The sequence below is a fragment of the Eschrichtius robustus genome, chromosome 11 (assembly GCF_028021215.1).
Source record: "Eschrichtius robustus isolate mEscRob2 chromosome 11, mEscRob2.pri, whole genome shotgun sequence".
NCBI classification, from domain to species: domain Eukaryota; kingdom Metazoa; phylum Chordata; class Mammalia; order Artiodactyla; family Eschrichtiidae; genus Eschrichtius; species Eschrichtius robustus.
Window position 1 is genome coordinate 64,343,247 of NC_090834.1, and position 25,404 is coordinate 64,368,650.

At 41.9% G+C, this 25,404-nt stretch overlaps 2 protein-coding genes across 3 annotated transcripts; both read left to right on the forward strand.

Moving 5' to 3' along the window:
* Positions 1-884: 884 nt before the first annotated feature.
* LOC137771425 (tripartite motif-containing protein 6-like) lies at positions 885-17,232 on the forward strand. 2 transcript variants are annotated; one of them, XM_068554763.1, is made up of 8 exons: positions 885-943; positions 8,947-9,436; positions 10,279-10,374; positions 11,048-11,278; positions 14,103-14,125; positions 15,838-15,938; positions 16,224-16,250; positions 16,464-17,232. In XM_068554763.1, the coding sequence occupies exons 2-8, from the start codon at positions 9,014-9,016 to the stop codon at positions 17,024-17,026; spliced, it is 1,464 nt and encodes a 487-aa protein (XP_068410864.1). In that variant the 5' UTR covers positions 885-943; positions 8,947-9,013; the 3' UTR covers positions 17,027-17,232. The 2 variants fall into 2 exon arrangements, with proteins under 2 accessions (XP_068410864.1, XP_068410863.1); XM_068554762.1 differs by lacking the exon at positions 885-943 and adding an exon at positions 5,895-6,041.
* A 1,742-nt stretch (positions 17,233-18,974) lies between these two features.
* On the forward strand, positions 18,975-20,545 carry OR52E5 (olfactory receptor family 52 subfamily E member 5). The gene is given in 3 exon segments (XM_068556093.1): positions 18,975-18,987; positions 19,930-20,496; positions 20,499-20,545. Coding segments are annotated over 3 exon segments (627 nt in total).
* The last annotated feature ends 4,859 nt before the right edge of the window (positions 20,546-25,404 follow it).

Below are 25,404 nucleotides of genomic sequence, written 5' to 3' on the forward strand. Positions count from 1 at the left end.
AAGCCTATGTTTAGAAAAAAACTTGTACAAGAAAATTCATAGCCACATTATTCACAATAGCCAAAAAGTAAAAACAATCCAAATGTCTAAAATACTGATGAATGGATAAACAAAATGTGGAAAATCCATGCAGTGGAGTATTATCAGCCATCAAAGGAACAAAGTACTCATACAAGATACAACATAGACGAACCCTGAAAATATTACGTTAGGTCCCCCAGCCCTCTGTCCTGACTTTTATCTGGACACCCTTGGAGGTCCAGGCCCTCCTCCCACAGCTCACCTTTCCAGACCAGGTCAGTTTCCTTGGGGCAGGAAGTTTAGCCTTCCTTTTCTTCTCAGAGTTGCTGTGCTCTTGAAACCCTATAGTTATAGTTCCCAGGGCTTTATAAGCTTTGCGTGTATGCATAAGGACCTAAGGACAAACATGTACAGTCTCTCAGTTATATAGATTAAAATCATAGATATAAACATATCTGCAATGTAAATTATATTCGTAATTTTAAATTGATAACTTTTAATGATCTTTTTGCAAAACATGCCATTATAATGCCAAGTGGTTATTTTTCCTTACTCATATAACTTTAGATGTTTTTTATTCAGACATTTTCATTGATATTTTAATATGGGGTACATACCGGTGTATTCTCAGTGTTATTAACACTGACATGAGGTCGGAAAGCTAAAGTGAAGACAATTTACAAGTGCCACCCCTGGCCTTCAAGTGTTCTCCAAGGCCTCAGAATTTTCAGCTCATCAGGTAAGCCGCGCAGCCCTCTTGCCCCTGGACGGAGCGCTGGAGAGCAGGACCTAACGCCGCGCTGGACAAATCAGCAGCATCTCCTCCCCCCTCGCCCCGCCCCTTTCCCCCTGCGCCTTTCTGCTTTGGTGGAGGCTGCGGCAGCTGTAAATCCTCGGCTCTGATCCAAGATACAGATTCCAGGTTGGTGAGCAAATCCGTTTTCTGGCCAGCCACCGCTGTCCCCACTAGTACTCAGAGGTTGACGCGCCCTACAGGTTGGTTGGGAGGTTCGCGGGTGGAGGCAGGGTGAGGGAGACCTCTGCAGTTTTGAGTTGACTCAAGTTCAGGAAGAGAGTACGGAAGAGGCACCTTTGGAGCTGGGAGTAGCCTGTGTAAAGATAGTGATAATGAAACCCTGATTCTGGAAGCTGAAGGATGTAGGGGAGGCAGCTCTGAAAGTTTTGTTAGGGAATGATGGCAGACCCGGCGGCTGGTGTGGATCCAGAGGTCAGCAGCCCTTCCCCCCATCTCCAGCCTTTCTGCTCCAGGAAGTGAGCACCGTTTATCCTACCGTCCCCCCCACCCCCACCCCCACCCCCACCCCACCCCGCCCCAGGAGGCCCTGACTCCTCCCAGAGGGAGCTGGGAGATGAGCCTTCCGCATTCAGTCTGTGCAAAGGCCGGGCTGGCCCGAGAGCCCTGCGTTTCACCTTAGGTAGCAGGGCCGTGCGCGGTTGAGTTCAAGAAAAAAGACCAAAGGAGTGAGCGCTCTCAGTTGCTCAGAATCTATGTAAAACTCCTTGGTTTGCTCAGAGGAGCTTTGACCACATGGAGCCTTACATCTGGAGCCTCCGTGTGCCGGTCACCTGGAGATGTATGCCGTCTGTGGCTGGGCCACTTACTGTCACTTGAAGTGACAGGGCGGTAAAAGAAATGGGGTCCCTTCCCTTTAGGAGCTCATGATACAGATAATTTATCTTTTCATCCTCACTGCGAATGAGCTCAGCGAGATCAGGAACAACATTTAATCTGTCAATCAATGAAGACAGAGATGTGTGGTTAGGAGCGTGGGTGCTGCGAACAGAGTGCCTGGGTTCCAACTCTGCCTCTGACACTTAGACGCTGGCTGCGTACCCCGCACCTGTTGTTTGAGCTCTTTGAGCTTCAGTTTCTTCCATCTATAAAATGGACAGAGTGATATTTATATTATAGAGTTTGGGTGAGGCTTAAGTAAGGCAGAAGTTTAAACACACAGGAGAGTGCCTGAAAAAATAGTAAATACTCAAATTATTAAGTCATTATTATGGACAAACTCAATGCCTACCTTAAAAAATGCAAAATCAAAACAATTTTTGAAAGAATAGAGTAGGGAATAAAACACATAAAAATGCACTATGATAAAGGAGACTATGACTCCTTCTGACATCTCAACAAGTTAAAATACAGCAGGGTTTAAACGATTAGGAATTACAAGTGGAATATCACAAATGCAGAAAAAAATGATTAGAATTTTATTATCTAACCTAAAAAAAGACACTCGGTTAATGGATTATCTAACACTCAGGGAGAAGAAAACCTGTGCAGGACAATATTTTAAGAATTTGGAAAGTTATTAAATCATTATAAGTTTTGAATGCATGAGGTAGTGATTTTTTGAAGTTTAAAAAAAATGTAAATTATGTTCCAAATCAAATATTTATCGAGTGCTTCCTGCAAAAGGGTAAAAAAAACTTATTTCCTCAGCACAATCTCAACTCATTTATGAGTGTAGTTGCCACGTGCTTAGATTTTTACCCTGTTTTCACTAGAACTCCCAGCTCGGGGGCAGTCCCACCCATTTTATTTCTAACTTTCAGTCTGAGCCCCAGCCTGGACTAGTGTTATTCTGAAAGCCCTTTCAATATCTAATTGTGAGCTTTCATTCTAAAAGATGCTTCAGATCTACATATCAGTCCATTCTTTGGCCTTCCCCACCCACCCTCCCCCTTTTCTATTTTGCACCCTAAATTGCATTTACCTGGGAAGAAGGCTCCTGTATTTAAGGCAATGCTTCTGAGGCCTTAATGTGCATACGAATTACCTGAGATCTTATTAAAGCGCAGATACTGAATTGGTCTCGGTGAGGCCTAGAGATTCTGCATAAAGAGCTCCACTGGATGCCATTGAGGCTAGTTAGCAGACCACACGGCCTTTTTCTGGCATCTGCTTCTGATTTAACTGGCACTAGTGGTGAATTTGGCCTCTTTCATTTGCTAATTTGATCTTCAAGGTTCTTCCCCTTAAGGTCTGGTATCTGCACTCCTCACACAGCCAGACTTATCTTTCTGCCACCCACACTGCTCTTGAGATGTGGCCTTAGTCAGGGACTCTGTTGGCTTTTCTTGTGTCCTCTAGGCTGCGATCAGGAGTAGCTAGTGGTCAAGCCCCTGCTGGCATGTGGGCAGGGCTACGCAAACCCTCTCTAACTGAATGTTAGCTGACTCTGTTCCCCGCCTTCCTTTTCCCAGCCTTACCTTTATACTCTTTAACAAGAGACATCAACTCTTACATAATCTTTTCTGTTCAAGATTCTTTCTCTGCCTTGAATATCTCAAGCAGAGCATTAGATGGAAAAGTAATAGAGAAATATAATAGAGCCACATATATAATTTAAATTTTTCTATTGGCCTTATTAAAATGTTAGAAGAAACAGATGAAATTGATTTTAATATATTTAACTCCATGCTTCCAAAATATATTTAGAACATGTAATCAATGTAAAAAATCCATTAATGAAATGTTTTAGATTATTTTTTCTTACCAAATCTTTGAAATCCGGTGTGTGTTTTATACTTAAAACATCTCATTTCCAACTAGCCACATTTCAAGTGCTCAGTAGCCATCTGTGGCTACCATATTTGACAACACAGTTATTACTTGTGCTTAGAAGATCAAAAAACCAAGCCTCAGTTATTCTCATTGCATTTCTTCTATTTTGTTTTTGTTAGCTCTAATGAGTTATCATTTACATTTAATAAGTTAGCAATTTTAAGCATACAATTCCGTGAGTTTTGACTTGTATATAGTTGTCCAAACAACACAATCATGATATATATAGGGGATTTCCGTCACCGCCCAAATTTTTTTGTGTCCCTTTGCAATTCATCCCCTTCTCACAGCCCTGGGCCCTGGTATCCACTAATCTGATCTCAAATAGTAGTGTTTTGTCTTTTTTAGTATTTCGTATAAATGGAATCATACAGCAACTTATCCTTGCTGTCTAGCTTCTTTCACTTTGCATAGTGCTTTTTAGATTTATTTTGTTGTATATATCAGTACATCCATTTTCTTGGTTGGTAATATTCATTGAGATCATGTTTTCAGCTCACTCGATCCCCAGCAATGCCCTGTACTCACCCTGCTCATCTATGCTGTATCTCACAGACTGTTTTCTTAGTCTGGGACACTTTCTCAGGCCCTTTCTCCTGTAAGGGCTTCTTGTTACTGGGAGGCAATTTGATATTTTTTATCCTACCACGCACTCAGGAGGGGAAAATTGGTGACAGTTACAGGACCTGTTACTAGACTCAATGGTCCAACACTTGGGGTGCATAGCCAATGGACACACCGAGTACTTTTGATTAAAGTAGAAGCATTTCTTACTTGTGACCAGTAAGGAGACAAGGAGATAGCTCTCAAAGTACTGTCTTTCCGAACAGCTGGATCAGGGAAGTTTTATGTCTGGGGTACATGCGTGTTCATGCTGGGGCAGGCATGATCTTCCGTGTAGTACGGGTTTCCCTAGGTTGCCAAAAACTGCAAGCAAGCAGGTGCTTGGGTGTTTGCTTATACTGTGATAGCTTGTTGATTGGAATGCACTGTAACCTTTTTGAAATATCTGGTGTTTGGAACTTTATGCAACTTAATGGTTAGTTTCTGCAAAACAAAGCACACCTTCGTTTAACCCCATCCCTTCCCTACTGCTGCCTAGCTGACAGACCTTGTGTTCTTTAATTATGCCCACACTGACCAAGCTGTACATCAGTGTACATCTGCCTTTGCAAGGGGGCCAAAGAAACACTATGGAATTATATCTGCTCTCAGTCACCCTGTGGCCCATCCTGTACACAAGGGTCACAGCTGGGATCAGGGGTAGTGAGCCTCCAACTAGACAGTGCATTTGTCAGCTGGCTCTTCTTTGGTGGCCCAAACTAGACTCCAGCTAGGCAAACGGAGCATATGGCTTCCAATGAGTAATTCAATTCTGGAATAGTAAAAATAAATAAATAAGTAATCTTAAATGTCTTTACAAAATTATGTGATTTAAGATTGACGTATATACACTAATATGTATAAAATAGATAACTAATAAGAACCTGCTGTATAAAAAGTAAATAAATAAAATAAAATTCAGAAAAAAATTATGTGATTTAAGACAACAGTAATATAATTTAATGACTGAAAACTTTCAAGAATGAGAATAAGATGTTTTTCAGTGGGGACATACATATTAATTCAGCCCAGACAAAAAATAAAGTTAGGGTTAGTTCCAGCATCTTTAGTTGTCTTGTCAGAGAAGCTACTAGCTTTCTTAACTGACCCTTATTTATGCCAGGCACACAAACTACTGGGTGAGGTCCAGCGTTCTCACATTGTCCTTAAATGCCATCTTATTAAATCTTGTTATGAATTGAGGTAGTGGATTTTTCTCCTAGGTCCAAAACAAGGAAGAAGATACGAAAGGGGGTGAGAAAGTGATGCATTCATTCTCATACAGATATTTATGTAGAGCTATTCATCCACCAGACTCTGCTCTATCCCTATTTCTGGTAAAAATACTGAAGAGGCTCTTTTCCTCATGGTAAGAGGGCAGAGCACTGAAGGATTGAAGCACAATGACAGTATAAATGTAGTGACAACTAGTTTTTATTGAGACTTTTCTACACATTGGCTCAGATAATTTATCACAAGCGTGCTATAAGGGAGGACTTGTTATCAGCAATACACAAAACATTAAACCACATCTCAGATCAGGAATTACCCCAGTGTTCCAGAACTAGAGATAGATAAATTCAGGATTCAGACCTGTGTCTGTGTTACTCCCGTGTCAGTGCCTTCTCTTCTCACCTCACCCTGCCAGGGCAAGGGAAGCAGCCTGAGTCCTGGGGATGTGCCACCAGGAATGAAGCAGAACAGGGCTGGAGAAGGAGCCTACACATAGCTTAGGAAGAGCTGTAGGATGCCTCCAAATGCCAGGAAGAAGGGGACGATCATGCTGAATCAGTGCAGCCCAAAAAATGAGACGAGCACCAGTCAGGAGGTGGGTAGAAAGAAGCTGAGCCACTTTGTGACCTGAGCACCCTTGCAGGTGGTGTTGGGGGCATAAAGGAAACATTCTCTTCCTTTAAGGACCAGACAACAATCTGAGGTTTGAATTTGCATAAAACTAGATTATAACCTTTACTTTGTCACTTATTCATTCTGAGACCTGTGGTAATTGAATACCTTTTTAAGAAGTTCACTTTTCACATTTGTAAAATAGGTGTTATTAAACGTATCTGATAGAGTTATTGTGGGATTGGATTATATCAATATACTACCTGTAAAGAGTTCAGCCATTACCTCACATAAAAAACGATCAGAAGATGGTCTCTGATTATTTTCTACCTTCCACTGTTCCTTGAAACAAATACCTGCATGCATATATACTTGCTTGCATTAATGATGATTGTCTTTGCTATGTGTTCAAAAATGGATGTGTTTCTTGCTCGAAGTCTGAATGGTACACCTCCTCGTAGAGTATATATTTCATTCACCGTTATCTCCCCATACCAACTATAGCACTGTGCTTGACTCTTAGATCCTCTCCCACAGCATGCCTTGTGTAAAAGCTGTGGGGTTGGGACAGCTCTGAACCAGAAGTCACAAGATAGCCTCTCCCTCTTATTTTCCTCTCATAAATTTTTTTTTTAATTGAGATATAGTTCACAGACCATAAAATTCATCCTTTAAAGGTATACAATTCGTTTTTTTGGAAAAATCCAATGTTTTTCAACTAGCACCACTATCTAATTCCAGAATATTTTCATCACCCCCAAAGGAGACCCCAGACTCATTAGCAGTTATTTCCCATTCCCTCTCCCACCAACTCTTGACAACCTACTTTCCACGTCTATAGGTTTGCCTACTCTAGATATTTCCTGTAAATGGAGTTATACAGTGTGTAATCTTTTGTATCTGCCTTCACTCACTTAGCATAATGTTTTCAAGGCTCACTCTTGTTATAACATGTATTGATACTTCATTCCTCTTTTTCCTCCATTTTTATACTTTTCTCCTATTAGCGATTCTGAAATACTTTCCCCAAATGCTATAAGACCTCTTTGTCCCAACCATTCCACCTGCATACCTCTGCCTCAGGTCTTTTTTCTGTGAACTCTCGCTAGAACATATGTGGCCTCGACTCTCCCACCTCTCCCCTCTGTCCCCCACACACGGGCACCTTAAGACTCCTGTCAGAGTTTTGGACAGGCCTGGTGAAATCTCTTCTCCCAAAGCACTAGGTCTGTGCCTGACTTTGACCACCTTCACCACTGTCTTTGGTTAAAGTTATGAGGTTTGAGGACAGAGCTTTGAACTAGGACTCTGGACATGATAGGTTTTGCCAACTCTACGTTTATTTATTTATTTTTTTCTGGTTTAAACTAGTTTAATGAAACAATAATGTCAAGAAACATTTATTGAGCATATACTATATTCGGAGGATTGTCCTGGGTCCTCCAGGAGATACAGTGATAACAGATACATAGTCCAGATACATAGTTCTCAGGGGCTCTCAATCCGAGGGTAGATACACATGAAAACATCTAACCATAATACCAGACAGAATGAATCAGGGGCGGTAGCTGAGGGACAACTAGTAGATATAGTAAACATCCATTGTTTCACCTGCCCCACTGTCCCTTCTCTTCTCACAAGTCTCTTGGTTTTCTTTGGGCCACCCCTTTCACAGTTCACAGTAGAGCTGATTCAACCTCCATGTCCAGGTTTCTTTACCTGTAAAATGGGTATACTGACCCTACCTCGAAGCATAATTTTTTTTTTGAATTTTTGAATTTTATTTTATTTATTTTTTTATACAGCAGGTTCTTATTAGAACACATCTACGATTTTATAAGATGTGTGATTTTATAAAGTCACTTACTGTCTCTCTTTATCAAGAGGCTAAAAATACTCTTATTTATTCAGAGTTTTCCTATGAGAGATAAAGAAAACAGGGGAATATGATTTCTAAATCACAACTGGTTACACAAGTGTTAATTGTAAAGATATAACATCACCTTATTGTGGTCATTTTTGTTTCTTTGGGTCTTTTTGGGAAGGTGACCATGAGAGATGAAAGGGCTCTGTAAAGAGCTGTTAGAAGGTAGACGTGTCGTCACAATAAATGATACTTTTGATCTTGGAGATTAGATCCTGGAGAGCAATGCCAGCACCATGTGAAAGAGAGGTGAAGGAGCTCATGAGAAAGGTCTTATCATCTATGGAGGGATGAGGAGGTTCTAGAGTTTTCTTCATCAAAAGTTGAGGACCTGTGTGTTGGACACTGAGCTAGTTCAATAATGAACAAAAGCAGTCTCTGATCTCATGGAGCTTATGTTCCAGTGGGAGGATTCAGACAATTAAAGATCCATATTAGGTGGTGATAAGAAGGAAAATCAAGCAGGTAAGTATATTGAGAGTGATGCTGTGGGTGGCCATGCCTTAGCTAGGCTTGACAGGGCAAACTCTTCTGATAAAACATGTAAGGAGAGAGTTGAATGAAGTCAGAGAGTCATGCAGATACCAGGGTGAAGGGGCTTCCTTGCAGCAGGAACAGCAAGTGCAAAAATCCTGAGGCAGCAGCATGTTCTGGTGCTTTGAACATTGAGGTTGTGTTTTGGTGGGCTGAGAAAAGGTTAAACAGACAGTGGCCTACCCAAGGCCACTTCTCTCCAGCACATCATTGTCCCTTCATCCAGTAGGAGTAAAAGGAAACCGTGATCATTGCTCGAATGAGAGTGCAAATTGCTGTCTAATGTGAGCAGGGGCAAAGAACATGTTTGAAGTTAGAATGAGAAGCTCTTGTTACCCCAGGTGCTTGACCTGTTTATCCAGAACAGTCAGCCTGCCTTTGTCTGCCTCATTTCTTACCCTGAACCCTTTCTTTTTGGCCACCTACCCAGGATTCTATACACAAGAAACACCTTAGAAGCCAGGGCTGGGCAGGCAGGAGCCAGGAGAGTGGCTACAATGACTTCAGCAGTCCTGGTGGACATCCAGGATGAAGTGACCTGCCCCATCTGCCTGGAGCTCCTGACAGAACCCCTGAGCATAGACTGTGGACACAGCTTCTGCCAAGCCTGCATCACGGGGAATAGCAAGGAGTTGGGTATTGGCCAAGAAGAAGAGAGCAGCTGTCCTGTGTGCCAGACCAGCTACCAGCCTGGGAACCTGCGGCCCAATCGGCACCTGGCCAACATAGCGGAGAGGCTCAGGGAGGTGGTGTTGGGCTTGGGGAAGCAGCTGAAGGTGATTCTTTGTGCGCACCATGGAGAGAAACTCCAGCTCTTCTGTAAGGAGGATGGGAAGCTCATTTGCTGGCTGTGCGAGAGGTCCCAGGAGCACCGTGGTCACCACACGTTCCTCATGGAGGAGGTTGCCCAGGAGTACCAGGTGGGAGCCCAGGTGGAGGGAAGGCAGGTGGGAACAGACTCCTTGGTAGATTATTAACTTTTCTTTATGCTCTAATCTAATTTCTTTGTAGTCCGCCTATTTGTTTATTTATTTATTTATTTATTTATTTATTTATTTATTTATTTATTTATTTATTTATTTATTTATTTATGGCGGTGTTGGGTCCTCGTTTCTGTGTGAGGGCTTTCTCTAGTTGCGGCGAGCGGGGGCCACTCTTCATCGCGGCGCGCGGGCCTCTCACTATCGTGGCCTCTCCTGTTGCGGAGCACAGGCTCCAGACGCGCAGGCTCAGTAGTTGTGGCTCACGGGCCTAGTTGCTCCGTGGCATGTGGGATCTTCCCAGACCAGGGCTCCAACCCATGTCCCCTGCATTGGCAGGCAGATTCTCAACCACTGCGCCACCAGGGAAGCCCGAGTCCACCTATTCATGTAGAGGTTGAACCTAGAAAAAGCCCCTCTGGCCAAGAGCAGAGACTTTAGCTCTTTCTCGCTGCTCATGATTGGCTCTGCATGAGTAGAGGACGCTGCTCGGGGCCAGTAGGGGGCGGGGCAGGTTGAGTTCAGGGGATATGTTGGCAGTGAGAGTAAAGGACTTAAAGTGGTTCATGGTCAGCTTCTTTCCCCTGGAGAAAAGAGAATCAGCCTATTCCCAGTGGTTTCTATCCCCTGTTTATAAAAGATAACTTTGACCTTCTCAGTGTTCCATTCCAGGACAGGCATCTCCTGAGGTCAGCGTAATAATCTCTCCCCCGTTCATTCCATGTCTCCACACTGAAACGATTTGACACTTGATCCTGCTTGACTTGATGTGTTTCTTCCAGGAGAAGTTCCAGGAGTCTCTGAAGAAGCTGAGGCAAGAGCAGCAGGAAGCTGAGAAACTAACAGCTGTTATCAGAGAGAAGAGGGCATCCTGGAAGGTAAGAGAGGCTCCTCTGAAGGTGTCCTGGGACGGCGATCAGGGCAGGGCATGGGAGCCGAGGGCAAAGGGGACCTAGTTCTGTCTGTTCCCTGATGTAGCTAGAAGAGCTTCCCTTTGCCTCGTCCTTCACTGCAACCCTTCCAAACAAGGGCATTGTTCTTGGTGCAGAGCCAGGGAGAGAGAAGGGGGAGTTAGAAAATGAACATATCAAAGGGACTCTAGGTTTTTGAAGACAATCATGGGAGAGGAACCATGGCCATTGGCAGCCCTTAATTACTGATTCTGGACCTTGTTCTATAGTTTCGAGCTCTGAAAGTTGGAAAAATAGGTCAGGCACAGGCCGCTGTCAATATTGAAAACTGGAAGGGGAGGCTGATGGTGAGTCCTGAGAGGCCAGAGAGGCTGCTTGGAATCTAAATCTCACCTAGGAGTCAAAGTCTCTATCTCAGAAGCCTAGATAAGACAGCCTGGGGCCAATGGTCTGAGAAGAGCTGAAGGGAGAATAGGAGAAAAGGGCAGGTTCTGCAGGACTTACTCCCCCATTTGCTCATCCCCCCCGCCCCAGTGAGACCCACCAGGAAAGCAGTGCAGAGCCTGCCTCCCCAACCCCTTATACAGGAGACCCTCAGCTCTGCAGACTAGCAGCCTCTTTCTCTTCCATGTTCCTGAAGAGTCAGATGGAACCTGAGAGACACAGGATCCAGAAGCAGTTTGATCAGTTGAGGAGCATCCTGGACAGAGAGGAGAAGCGGCAGCTGAAGAAGCTGGAGGAGGAGGAGAGGAAGGGGCTGAACATCATAGCAGAAGCCGAGGGTGAGCTGATGCAGCAGAGCCAGTCCCTGAAAGAGCTCATCTCAGACCTGGAGCGCCGGTGTCAGGGGTCAACAGCAGAGCTGCTGCAGGTAGGAATCGCAAAGGAGCCCGAGGTCTGACAGTCAAGGCAAAGAGAGACTAACTTTCCTTCCCTTCTGAGGTGGGACTCCTTACCTTGGTGGGGGAAAGAAAAAAATTTCCTTTGACCCTGTAGTGCCTCTTCCCTATTAAACAGTTCAAAGTTCATGGATAAAGCGTAGGATAATTAAAAGTACAAATGCTAGGGCTTCCCTGGTGGCGCAGTGGTTGAGAATCCGCCTGCCAAGGCAGGGGACTCGGGTTCGGGCCCTGGGCCGGGAGGATCCCACATGCCGTGGAGCAACGGAGCCTGTGCGCCACAACTACTGAGCCCATGTGCCACAACTGCTGAGGCCAATGCGCCTGGAGCCCGTGCTCCGTAACAAGAGAGGCCCGTGCACCGCGGCGAGGGGTGGCCCCCGCTCGCCGCAACCAGAGGAGAACCCGCGTGCAGCAACAAAGACCCAACACAGCCAAAAATAAAATAAATAAAAATTTAAAAAAAAAAAAAGTACAAATGCTAAAGGAATGTCTCATTTTTATTTCTTATGTATAAAGGATAGTCCAAAAGTTCATTTGATACAATGTAAAAGATCGAGTGATGTTTTACTGCAGCATTTCTCAATCTTGGTACTATTGACCTTTTGGGCTAGAAAATTGTTTGCTGTGAGGGGCTGCCCCGTGCATTGTAGGATGTTTAGCAGCACCCCTGGCCTCTACCCTCTAGATGCCAGTAGCCTCCCACTAGCTGTGACAACAGAAAAACCCTCCAGGCATTGCCAAGTGACCCTGGGGAGAACTTACCCTCCCGCCCCCTGTTGAGAATCACTGGCCATTAGGTACCTGTTGTCTCTGATGCCGTGTTGGGATTGGTCAGGTTCTTTTCACTCAGCTTAGTCACAGGCAAACACATACCAAACTCAAGTACTTAGAGATTTTTTATGTAATTACCAGCCCTTCTTTGCTTCACTTTCTCCTCTAGGGCAGAATCATTGAACATGTTGTAATAGAAGTTTGAACAGGACTTTTGAGGCACAAACAATGAGCTCTGGTCTGTGTGTGTATGTGGATTGGGAGGGTGCAAGCTGTCAAATCCCAAGAGATTTGATGGAGAGATTTGAACTGAGGTTGAAATCTGAGCAGCTGTTGGCTTCATAGAGTGAATAGTGTGACTATTAAGTTGAAGCAGGATGTACCTTGTGACATTCTGGAACCTTCAGGCTCTCCCTTATTTTCTGTTTGCTTTCTTGCTTTCCTCTTGCTCCCTTTCCTGGTGGAATAATAATTTCTTTACTTATACTTGGGCCCTAGTATTGGGGTCATGGGGTAGTTATTTTCCACCTGTTGGAGCTTTTCCTCATTCACTGCTTCTGGTTTCACATCTTCAGTTTATTCTTCTTGCTTTTTTCTTCATCTTTGATGTTGGGTTGCCCTAATGCTTGCTCCTTCCCCCACTTGTTCTAGCCCCTTTACAAGTCTCTTCAAACTGGAAAAATTGCTTCATAGGTGCAAATGGTTCATCAATTTATATAATAGCTAGTCCAGGCACCTGTCTAGACTCTTCTACCCACCAGTTAGTATGACTGCCCAATGGTCATTTTAACTAGAGTGTTATCTCACAGTCAATTTTTCCAGAACTTGCCCATCACAGACACTTCCTCCTTCTCTTTTTCATATCTGTTTGACATTGTTACCATTAAGATTTGACAGCTGGATGCAAGCCTGCAGCTTTCAAGTTTCAAAATGTGAACCCTGAGAATAAACCTAAGAGGAAGAGGCATGAAATGTCACCCTGATTTGATCATTTGAGTTCCTTATTACAAGTAGGCCTTAAGATTGCTACAATCCTGGATCCACCTCTACCGCTTTACATATGCAAGCCAGTTTGAGTTGTGTTTTTGTCAAATACAACCAAAAATAGCTCCAATACCATGAAAATAGTTATTCCTGTGTTACATAGATCAAACCATTGGCCTTTTCTTCTGCTGCATTGAGGAGTATAGAGCAGAAGTTAGGAAGACCAATTCGGAGGCCATGAGATAATTCTACTCAGTTGAGGCGGGCAGTGGCAGTGATGACGGTAAAGAACAGTAAGGGTGTGAAATGCACTGGCTTGGTCTAAGATGGGATGGCAGGTAGTTCTTAGGACAGTACTTTGTCTACATTTGGTGACTGGATGGTGGGATCATTGAGGAAGATGGAAGATAACAGAAGAGACCTCATGGTTGCAGGAAAGGGAAGTTTTCTTTCAGATATCTTGAATTTGTGGTGCCTGTGGCTTATGTGCTGGGGTATATAAAAGAGATGTAAGCAGAAGTACAGATTTAGGAATCATCAACACATGTGTGTGTTGGAATCAAGAAAAATACGCAAAGTCAGCAAAGGTAGCATAGAGGGTTAGGGGAGGTGGAATTTGAGAAACAACCACATTTATGGCCCTTGTGTCCTCAGCAACCAGAATGTGAGCATCTCGAGGACAGAAATTAGGACTTAGTCATATGAGAGCATCTAGAAGCAGGCACAGTGCCTGGCAAATAAAAGATGAGGTACATATATAACACCACACACACACACACACACACACACACATGCACACACACTCTGTTGTAAAAATAAAGGTACTAATGAATGAAGTGAATCATTTCCTGACATCCCTACATAGGGTCTCAGGGAGAGTCTGCTTTGAGTTCTTATCTCTACTTTGTGGCCTCCATATTGGATCATCTCTAGCTCTATCATCATGGGGTGGTGGGAATGGGATGAGGGACATGGATGAGGCTGTAGTAGAGGACAAGGCCTATTACCCTTGACTTAACCTGTCTCTTTCTTTCCTAGGATGTGAGTGATGTCGCAAAAAGGTATGTGTAGAACATGACGTGGTTCCCTTGGGTTGACAAAAGATTCCTGTACCCATAGAGTTATCTTGTGGTCAGTGGGAAAGGAAAACAAAAATCACAAAGCAGGGAAGATTTAGGACTGTGGTGTCTTGAGTTGCTTTTCATGAGAATTTGGGGTCCCCCAAAGTAAAGGGAATGACTTGGTTTCTGTGGTAGGAGAATTTGAGCGGCAGAAGGTCACAAATTGGGACAGTAGTGTTCTTAAGAATCAAGGATTACCATATCACTGACTCCCCACGTACCTCGTGAGGGAACTCCTTTTCCACAAACCTCTGTACCTGCTTTCCAGTCTTGATTCTAGTAGTTCATAGCTACCTCAAAATACACAGGGATTTTCTTTGCCCACATACTTCATCAGAGGGAAATTTCCCATTTGCTTTTTTTTCCAAGGTCCAGAAATCAGCTCTTGGGACAGCTGCTTAAATTTCCCTTTCCCCCTTGGCTTTGGAACAGGCCATGCCTTGCTACCTAGTTCTCCTCAGACTTCCATTTTTCTTAATTCCAGTAAAAACATAGACCTGAGGTCTTGAAAAGAGTGGCTTTGGCCCTGGAACAAAAACATGTTCTCTTCTCTATCACCTACTCTAGAATTTCATTCATCAAGGTGACCCCTAAAGTAGCCCACATACCTGGTACCTTGAAGCGCCTCACGAACACATGACCTATGGAGCCTGTTGTCCCTTCAGAAGTCTTTATTCTCAGTTTGGAGGTGAGGACGTTTCCTTTCTCCGACTGGCGTAACGTTCCCAGAGACCGAGAATCCTAAGAGGCTGTTCTGAAGGTCTTTCTCCCTAGGCCTCTGCAAGACCTTGAGACCTAAATCACAGACTCTTCTAAGGGAGCCCTTCACCTGATACTCTGAAAGCCCTAGCAGCAGGTCCTGATGTCCTGCCTGTCAACACAGATACCTGTAGACCCTCTAAGAGGGCGCTGACATTTTAAGTATTTTGTATCTTTTTTAGAGGTAGCAAAGGATTTCCCAGCCATTATTTTATTTAATATTATACAGTCTCTAGGATGCAGAGAAAGAAGGGAAAATTATTGTATTTTACAAAACAACAACAAACCAAACAAAGAAACAAAAATGAGGCTTTGAGGGATAAATCCTATTAACTTTTTTTTAAATTGATGTATATATAGTTGATTTGAAAGAGTATATTAGTTTCAGGTGTACAACACAGTGATTCAATACTTTTATAGATTATACTCCATTTAAAGTTATTATAAAATATTGGCTATATTCCCTGTTCTGTACAAAAGATATATTCACCCCAGTATTCATCGCAGCACTATTTATGATAGCCAAGATGTGGAAGTGACCTAAGTGTCCCTCAACAGATGAACAGATAAAGAAGATGTGGCATATATATATATATATATATATATATATATATATATATATATATATATATATATATACAGAGAGAGAGAGAGATACTACACGGCCAATAAAAATAGAATGAAAATCTTATCAGTGTGTACACAGATGGTGAGAAGCTAGTTTTTAGTCCAGTTCTTCTGGCTCCTATGCCAGAGGTCTTTGCAGAATGATGCTAATTTTCTTCAAGAAAGAGTGTTGAAGTTCACCAGTGGGCCTGGGAGATGAAGGAGACAGGTGCTAGAGACACCCAAGGTTAGCAGTGTTGAAGATTCATAGTGTCTGTTCTCTCTAGGAGTGAGTTCTGGACCCTGAAGAAGCCAGAAGCTCTCCCCACCAAGCTGCAGAGTATGTTTCGAGCCCCAGATCTGAAAAAGATGCTGCGAGTGTTTAGAGGTGAGGAGTTTCAGGGAACAGCGTTTGGATGAGGGATCATGGTAGTATAGGAAATAAAAAGAATGAAGGGTATGGTTGGTATTTGGGAATAGTGTCAGAGAGAGAGATCAGAGAGGGAGGGACACAATGTGCTGAAGAAGATGCAGGTCATACTGAAGGGGGAATGAAATGGCCAGTTCACATCCTTATAGAATACCCTGCCACACCTCTCAGCCAGGTAAGGGAGAGACAGCAGACCTGAGACTGATGGTTCTATATAATGTGATTGACTCTTTATCATTACAGAGCTGACAGATGTCCAGAGCTACTGGGGTGAGTAGAAACTGTGGCCTCTTTGAGCTGACATGTTCTTATCCTTGCCAGACATACCCACACACACTCTCAGGTATGAGGTATTGCTGTTTCCCACCAGCCCCCCACCACCTGCTCCAATTCCTCCCACCCATATCCTGCGCTTCCTCTTCTCAGAGTCATAAGACCCACATACCCATTCTTATCTGCTGATGCTGTACCTTTCTCCCACAGTGGACGTGACTCTGAATCCACACACGGCTAATTTAAATCTCGTCCTGTCCAAGAACCGGAGGCAGGTGAGATTTGTGGGCGCTCAGCTGTCTGGGTCTCATCTGGAAGAGCATTATGGCTGTGGTGTCCTGGGCTCTCGGCACTTCTCCTCAGGAAAGCATTACTGGGAGGTGGACGTGGCCAAGAAGACTGACTGGATCCTGGGGGTGTGCAGTGATTCAATGGGACCTACATTATCTTTCAACCAGTTTGCGAACAGTCGGAACGTTTACTCCCGATACCAGCCTCAAAGTGGATATTGGGTGATTGGGTTACATCATAAGCACGAATACAGAGCCTACGAGGAATCGTCCACCTCCTTGCTCCTCTCCATGATGGTGCCCCCTCGCCGAATTGGGGTGTTCTTAGACTACGAGGCCGGCACGGTCTCCTTTTACAATGTCACCAACCACGGCTTCCCCATCTACACCTTCTCTAAGTATTACTTTCCTACCACCCTTTGTCCGTATTTTAATCCTTGCAACTGTGCAGTCCCAATGACCCTGCGTCGCCCAAGCTCTTGAACTTCCTGCTGTTCCCACCATCTGAGCCGTACCCTCTACTCCAAGGCTCTTCTGCATCTCAGTTTCTCCTTTCTTACCTCCGATTTTCCTGTGTTCTCACTCCTTTCCTGTTGAACATTTACTCAGTGCTAGAGTTGAGTAACCCAGTGGTGACTGAACATCCTTGACAGATTAATTACAGATCTTGAGATGGGTGAGGGGTAGCTGTCAACATTTTTCCATTTTTTTTTTTTTTAAAGAAAGAATTGGAAAATTTTATTCGAGCCAAATTTGAGGATTATAACCTGGGAAGAGCATCTCAGAAAGCTCAGAACTGTTCCCTCAACATTTTACCATTAAGCATGGTATTTGGTGGAGATTTTTCATTGTTGATGTATGGAATCAAATTTAGGAAATTCTCTTCTATTAATTTGATGTCAGTTTTTGTACTGAGTGGAAAGTTGAATTTCAACATATATGGTCGCTGTAATTATTAAGATAATCACACGTCATTTTTATTGTGTTCTTGGAATACATTGGTTTATTTCCATTTTTAAACCTAACAGATTTCTGGAATAAACCACTATTATTCTTCATATGCAATACTGGATTTGTTTTTGCTCATACGTTGTTTAGGTTTTGTTTTTATCTCTGTTTATGAAAGAAATTGACCTGTAATTTTACATTCTTGTAACATCATTGTCAGGTTTTATAAAATACAATACATGGGCAAAGAAATTGCTGTTTTTTTTGTGTAAGTATATATAGGATTGAGTGCTAAAATCCATTATAATGTTAACTTGGGTGGCTTTAAATTCAATTTTAAAAAAAGATTCTAACTTCAGTTTGTACTACAAACTTCATGGATCTTAAAAATCTAAGGTAGTGATTGAAAAAAAAAAAATCTAAACACACTGAAGTAAAAACAGGGGAGAAGAGGAAAATGATCAATCCAATACAGATTTTTCTGTCAGAATGGGAGGAAAATGTAAAAAGAAAATAATCAATATGAAACACTTCTAGGAAGAGAATGATTTCTTCTAGCTTCTCCGTACCTCCTTTTCTTTATGATCAAACATGAACAGCTTGTGCATGAGCGCTTTGCCTTTGGGAGAGGGATGCTATATGCTTTTTGAGCTAACTGTAAAAGAAATTATGATGAGGGGGCTGTAAGGATGGAATGAATATCAAGGAGTTGAATATCAAGATCTGGCTGTCCACTATGATAGCCAAGGGGCTCCGGTGGCTGTTGAACACTTCAGACATGCCTAGTCTGAATTGAGATGTGCCGTACATATAAAATACACACCAAAATTTTGAAGACTTAGTTCAGTGTAGATTGCAGTGATGATACCTTGATATATTGGATTAACTAAAATATATATTTACCTGTTGCATTTGACTTTTTTGATGTAGATACTAGAAATTTAAAATTTAAATTTAAAATTTAAAATTGCATATGTGGCTCACATTACATTTCTGTTGGACAGTTCTTCCTGTAATGCAGTTTTTATCCCCAAGGGGGCCCTAGTGTAAGGCAGATATGTTTATTTCTTCAGGGACTCGTGACCCCTCCGAGGCATATTTATAGCAGAAGGTAGTGGCAGAGAGAATTGGATCTCAACCTACCTAGAAATTTACAATTTCGAAGATTGTAGGAAGGGTTCATAGCCAGAGAATATGCCATACTGCCTAATCTGGTCCCTGTTTTTGGCCCTCGGTCTGTTGGACACTTGACATTCCTTCATGGTTTGAGTTCATCCTTGGGACTCAGCTCTGGTGTCTGTGGTGAGATTAAGTAAAGGATATAGTAAAAGCCCAGTACTGGTTTGGTCTAGGATAGGGTTTCATTTGGGAGATTAGAGGCCAGATGCATACTCTTCACCTTGATTTGCATTTCAATTGGGAGAAATATGAAAGGAGATAGAACAGGCAAACCCGGGTTCATGCAGCTGGTGGATTTGGGGGGATGACAGATGATGGTAAAAGAGAATCTGTCTGAGTAATTGCTCCCTTCCCACTTATTTTCTCATATAATAAATCCCAGGCAAAAGCAGTTAGCCCAGCTGTCCCCTATCTGTGGAAGTGTCCAGTGAATGACCTTAGATAATAGGAAAGCCAAAGTACCTGCTAGTATTCTGTAGGTGGTATCTGGGGAAGGTTGCTCAGTCGTAGATTTGGCGAGAATTATTAGGATCCTTGGAATGAGTTTGCAGCCCTGACTGTCTCCTGAGGGATTAGGGGATCTGGGCAGAGGCCTACTGGCGTTGATACTTTTGGTGTGATGCAGTAGGCTAAACTGCTATGAAAAAATAAATTCAAAAACATAATGCATCAAATATTAAAGAAATTTATTTTTTCATATACAAATCTATGACGAGTGTAACTAGTGGGTGAGTGGCACTGTTCCATGTGAGATTCAGGGACCAAACTTTCTTCCATCTGTGGCTCTGCCATCCCCTAGGACAGTACTGTTCTCAGCATCAAGCCAGCAGAAGGGTAAAGAAAACTGGAGGCAATTTACTTCTTAAATCCTTAGTTCATATATGGGATTCATAATTTCTGCTCACTTTCTGTTGCTGAGAATAGCCATGAGGTCACATCTAACTGCAAGGAAGACTGTAAAAATGTCTTCCATACACAGTCATGTACAATCAAATTTCAAAGGAAGGAAAACGCAAATTTTGGTGGAGATCTAGTGTCTATTACATAGATTCCAGGAGTACCTAGAACCTTAAAGAACTCCTTTTTTCTTATCACAGAAGACCCACTTTTTTTTTTCTGGGGCTATGTTTATTCTATCCTGTAGCCTAAATTCATAAAGAGTAGTACTGTCACCAGGCAAGTGGTATAGTTATCCTAACATTTCCCAACAAGTCTGTGCTTGCTAGAGCTGGCATTTTACATTTGACTCTAACTTAAAGGGAATTTTGCCATCTGCGACCTCCTGAGATACAGCATGATCCTCACCAATAAGGTGACAGCCGTCCCGGGCATAGTCATCATAGTCCGGACTTTGGTGTTTGTGACTCCTTTTAGAGCCCTTATCCTGAGCCTTCCTTTCTGTGATGTCCAGATCATCCCCCACACCTATGGTGAACCCCTGGGTTTGGCAAAGTTGGCTTGTGCCAGTATTAAGGTCAGTGTTATCTATGGCTTGATTGCTTTTTCCATGGGATATATTGACCTTTCTGTGACTGGATTTTCCTATGTCCAAATCCTCAAAGCAGTCTTCTACCTCCCGTCCTCGGATGCCCGCCTCAAGGCACTCAGGACATTTCGCTCCCATGTCTGCTTAATGTTGGCCTTCTACCTGCCAGCACTCTTCTCCTTCATGTCACACTGCTTTGGCCACAACATCCCTCATTATATCCACATACTTCTGGCCAATCTATATGTGGTTTTTCCCCCTGCCCTTAACCCTGTAATCTATGGGGTCAGGACAAAGCAGATAAGAGAGCGGGCACTTAGGATGCTTAACCCTAAAAGCTATTGATATTTAACCCCAAGAGGATCTTCCACGATCATTCAGTGGAATGATAAGATCAAAACAGAAGTAAACACTGGAATATTTTTGCTAAAATCCTCTACGTGTAATCCTCTACTACATTTTCCTCATTAGTCATAATGTACACCACATTAGAAGGCAGAGCTCAAAGATTCCAAAATAATCACTCTATTTTTTGCCACAGGAAAAGTACAACAAAAAATTCTCACATTTAAACCCCACTGATACTACAAAATTCCTAAGGTGAGAAAAAGGTTTGAAAAAGTGCCCCCAGTAACTAACTACCTTAAATACTTTTCTTTCCCATGGGGATTCTCTTCATTCACATGTCAGAAGCTGAAGTTCATGACTATAAAAATGATGAATTTCATGAAAACCAAGCAGGATATAGTGGGAAGAGAAATGCACAATGAGTCATGAGATACAGGTTTAAATTCAGGCTCTGGCCTTGACTGGAAGATGTACGTGAGAATGTCACTTAGAGCTCTTTGAGCTTCGGTATCCTTACCAATAAAATAACTTAAAAAAAAAACAAAACTGTTGTGAAAATTTTTGCACCTTCTGAAACGTAAAAAGGTTTGACAACAAATAAACACATGTATTTCTAGTGTGGTTGTTACTTCTGGTGCATGTAGATTTAACTTACTAAATCCAATCCTACTATACCGTCACTGGTATGAAGTGAGGTCTCCAGCTCCAGATGACCCCATTGCTTGGGGGTCTTTAGGGACTCAGCCCTTACCTTGGTCAGAGCATTTCATTTAGAAAACTATAAAGCCTGAAGAGTTAAGAGGGCTTTCTCTGGGCTTGAGGACTCAGTGAAACCTCATGCCCTGCGGTTCTGGTTACGGTGAGCTTCAGTGCAGAATGAAATAGAATGACTGCTGACACAATATAAAGTCATTCTCATTTGAGTATGGAAGCTAGATAGGATAATTGATTTCTTTGGGTATTCTAGGAGCTGCAAAAACATGAAGTTGGCTTCTAATTGGAAATGGGACCCTGGCTGAAATTTAAGGTAGAATGAGGAAGGAATATACAGAGAATAGGGCTAAAGTAATAGTAAGGTAAACTAAGAGAGGAAGTGAACTGAAAAAAATGATACTTTGTATAAATTTATAAAGAAAAATGACCGAATCATCAGTTTCTAAATAGAAATTACAATATTGACACAAACAAGATTTAGAAAAAAACTAAACAGATCAAAATATGAAGGAAGATGACCAAAAAAGTCATTGCAGATTTTCTCCCAAGTAAGGTGGTAGACCATGATAACTTTTCATATGTTTCTTATACTATATTAACTGTTTTGCAATATTAAAAAATTTGCAAAGCTTTGAAAATTATTTAGAAAATTAACATTATTCTGATGACAAAATCAGAAAATAGAGAAAATACAGATTCTCTAAATCAATGCAAATGGCAACACAATTATGAGACGTTTGACTCAAAGTGGGTATACACAGGGATAGATACTACCAATTTGTTGTAGGGATTTGTAAAGGATGTAGGGACTGATACAGCAGTTGTCATTCCTCACAATAACTAGCACAATTTTGGCACATGAAGGGGCTCAGTAAACATTCCTTTACTTATGATATTGGAGTGCCTAAGTGTAGAGTTGACAAATAGTGTCTACAATGGATCTCTAGCTCCTTAGAAGTCAAACCCTAACTATAAGTAGCAGACAAGCTACACACTTAAGTGTGGCTCTCTGCTCTGGTTCTAAGGAGAGAGGTTAAAGAGGACCACAAGTTCTCACAGAATTGTCAAACCCAGTGAAGGTGGTTCAAGGAACTGGACACAATAGACCTAAGACAGGCTTTGGGGTGAGTCTACACACAGATAAAGGAGACGGGGTGCGGCGGGGGGGGCAGGATTACTCAAAGAGCCAGATCTTAAAGGGCAGATTCAACTCTGCCATGAAGTTCCAACAGTATTAAAAAATGTCCTATTAGCACAGTCTTTGTTGGCTAGATTTAGTATTAATTAATGCATTTTAAATTAGTAGACTGTAGATGTTTTGTCAATTTAACTGAGAAAATCTGTTAAGAGTCACTTTGCTATTATAGTCCGACTATGGTCCAACTGTACTGGAAGCAGGTGTATTAAGAACAAGAGAAGGGGAAGGTGGGACCTACCACCTCACTCCCTGGTTTGCCGGTTTGTTGTGTTTGCATGAGAAATTTGCATGAGCAACACAGATTCTTTTGAGAAAAAAGATCTGAAGCCATTGAACAGTATTCAGGAACAGAGCAAATTTAAATCAAGACCCAGTAGCCAGAGAGAGCAACAGGTTACCTGGGAATTAAATATCTAGAGGAAAAAGAAATCTATCCTGGTGACCAATGCTCAAAACAAAGACCTAAATATTGTTGAGGAAATAAAACTCTGTATTCCACATATCATAAAGTAGAGTTTGGGAGCCTCTTGGTACATAGTCATCTGATATGCTTCAGATATATTCTAAGCATATGGGTGTTAACGATGGGAGCTGTGACCTCAGAGGCCTAGTGTGGGACATCAAGACTGGCAGTCAGGGAGTCTAAACAGCAGGGCATTACTGCCAGGAGTAAATAAATGCTTCATTGTTGACAACTCAACAGTGCCTCCTCGTGGCTATTAACCAGAATAGCAATACTGAAGTGATTCCAGTTAACTTTTGCTTGGTGTTTGAAAGGAAACTGACAACTTTCAAATCAGAAAACTCCTGGGATCTCCAACGCTAGGGGAAGGTCAGGGGATAGCTTAAAGAAGAAAATAGTGTACTTCATGATCATAAGGCACGTGGGGATTTTAATGATTAATTTAAAAAATAAAAGGTTTTGATTTTCTTTTCTCCATTGACATTGAAGAGTCAATATCAAATCAATAACATGAGTCAAGTATTCATAAGGATAGAGTATATCTCAGTATTTTATAAGATGTTACATTAGCAATGTTTGACTAAGGACTATATATAATAGTAACACTTCTTCATTTCTTCATTTTTCAACCAAAAATTAGTTATCGAGTGCTTTATGTGTGATTAGCATGGTAGTGGTTAGCATAGGTAGTTACCAAGAAGTAAACTACTTTCAGAGAGATTATGTTCAAAATAGTGCATGAATTATCATTATTCCCAATCTTGCAGATTAGGCAATTGAACAAAAAGATAAATTACTAATGATCATTTAATTAATAGTGACCAGAGTCAAGAGTGAGACATTAGGCACATTTGCTACATAAATCTATTTTTCCTATTACATTTTCGAGGAGTGAGCTGCATAGTTAGACTTCAACTGGATAGTTTTGTCGTTTTCTGAAGTTTTTCAGGCTCCAGATTGTAAATAACAAAGACAGAGCCCTACACGACCCAGCATATGTTGAATTAGTCAATGCAAGTAAAGTTGGTTTCTACCACAAAGATATCACAGTAACAATGTAATAAAAGTTTACTTCTCATCCACATACCATTCCAATGAATGTGGGCTTTGTTTCACATCAGCATTTAGAGACCCATGTTTCTTTCATTAGTTGGATCCTTCATGTTCCTGTTCCTTACAGACTGCCACTGTTTCTTCTGAATCTGTCAGGCAGGTGAAAGGAGAGAACGTGCAAGATTTTGCAGGAGGTTGTAGGGACTCAGTCTGGGAGAGATTTACATTATCTTCTCTATCATTCCATTGGCCAGAAACTTCACGTAAATCTAGGTGGAGAGAACAGGTGACTAAATATTTATTTCTTAAGAGAAATTATATGAGAGAGCCTCACATGTAAAACATACGTAACCTCTTCCCAAATGAGACTAAGCGAACCCTCATCTAGTCACTATATGTAGCATAGAGTCCAAGATCTCCAGGAGTGTGTGCTCATCTCCATCAGGTCCTGATGTGCTTTCTCTTGGACCAGTCATCTTCCTCCTACTACCACACGTTTAATGGTGGAGCAGAAACTGAATACCAGTGAAAAAGATTCCCAGTTGAAGTGAAACATGGAATACATTTAGCAAGAACTTGTCAGTGGTAATTCTGGAATACTTTGGGGGCAGGCTTTGCAATACTTTTATCTCCTGACAGTAGAATACGTTTCCTGACTAGGTCCTGCATATGACTCTGGGAGAATCTCTCCTGGCCATTGTTTTCTATGTCCCTTTTTCTGCATATGTGGGATTGTGCCTTGTTCAATGTCCCCCGTTGCCTTATGTGAAGCAGACATTGGAGAATGTGACTTCTTTTGCAGATACTACATATGGAGACTGCTTCATGTCTGTAAAATATTAAAAATTGTTTTAATTTTTAATCAAAAGCCTTTTTAAAAGCCTAGCTCATGTTTCCTTGGCAACGAACCCTCTCGAAACTTAACAAGGATTTTCTTAGGTAAAATTTAATTTTTTTTCCTTTTTTGAATGTCTTTTTGCTTTCCCCATGCCGCTGCTTTTCTACATAATTGTGTCTACCTAAGGCTATCAGACTTTAGTAGGACAGCTATCCACATAATGTAGTCTCTTCTCAGGGCTGCTTTCTATGAGTCTTTGTTACTTAAAGGCATTCTAAATCTTTCTCTAAACCTTTGACCTCCCAAGTACTAGGAAAATTCTTCAAGGCTTTATATTTATGGCCTTTATGTATTATGATTCATTTCTGCTTGAAAACCAACTAACTTTCTGCTAACCTCATTTATTTCTCATAATAACTTGTCAAGTGAAATCAACAATCACAAACACACACTATTATTTTGAACTCTTTCAACCTTTTCCCTAGAATTGCCATTTAGTAGACATGTCAACTTGTTAGGTGATCTTTCTAGCACTGGATGTCAATTTTCTCATTGTCTGCAGCCTTAATTAGAATAACCTTCCAGCTGTCAAAAAATCAATTCCAATTTGTCAGTGGTTTAACACAAAGCAATT

Bases quoted from the DNA above. Each gene is read 5' to 3' on its own strand.
- LOC137771425 (XM_068554762.1), top strand. From the start codon at position 6,019: ATGAGACGAGCACCAGTCAGGAG. The intron at 14,126-15,837 runs GTATGTGTAGAA...TGTTCTCTCTAG, and splicing joins GTGAGTGATGTCGCAAAAAG to GAGTGAGTTCTGGACCCTGA. The intron at 15,939-16,223 runs GTGAGGAGTTTC...TTATCATTACAG, and splicing joins GATGCTGCGAGTGTTTAGAG to AGCTGACAGATGTCCAGAGC.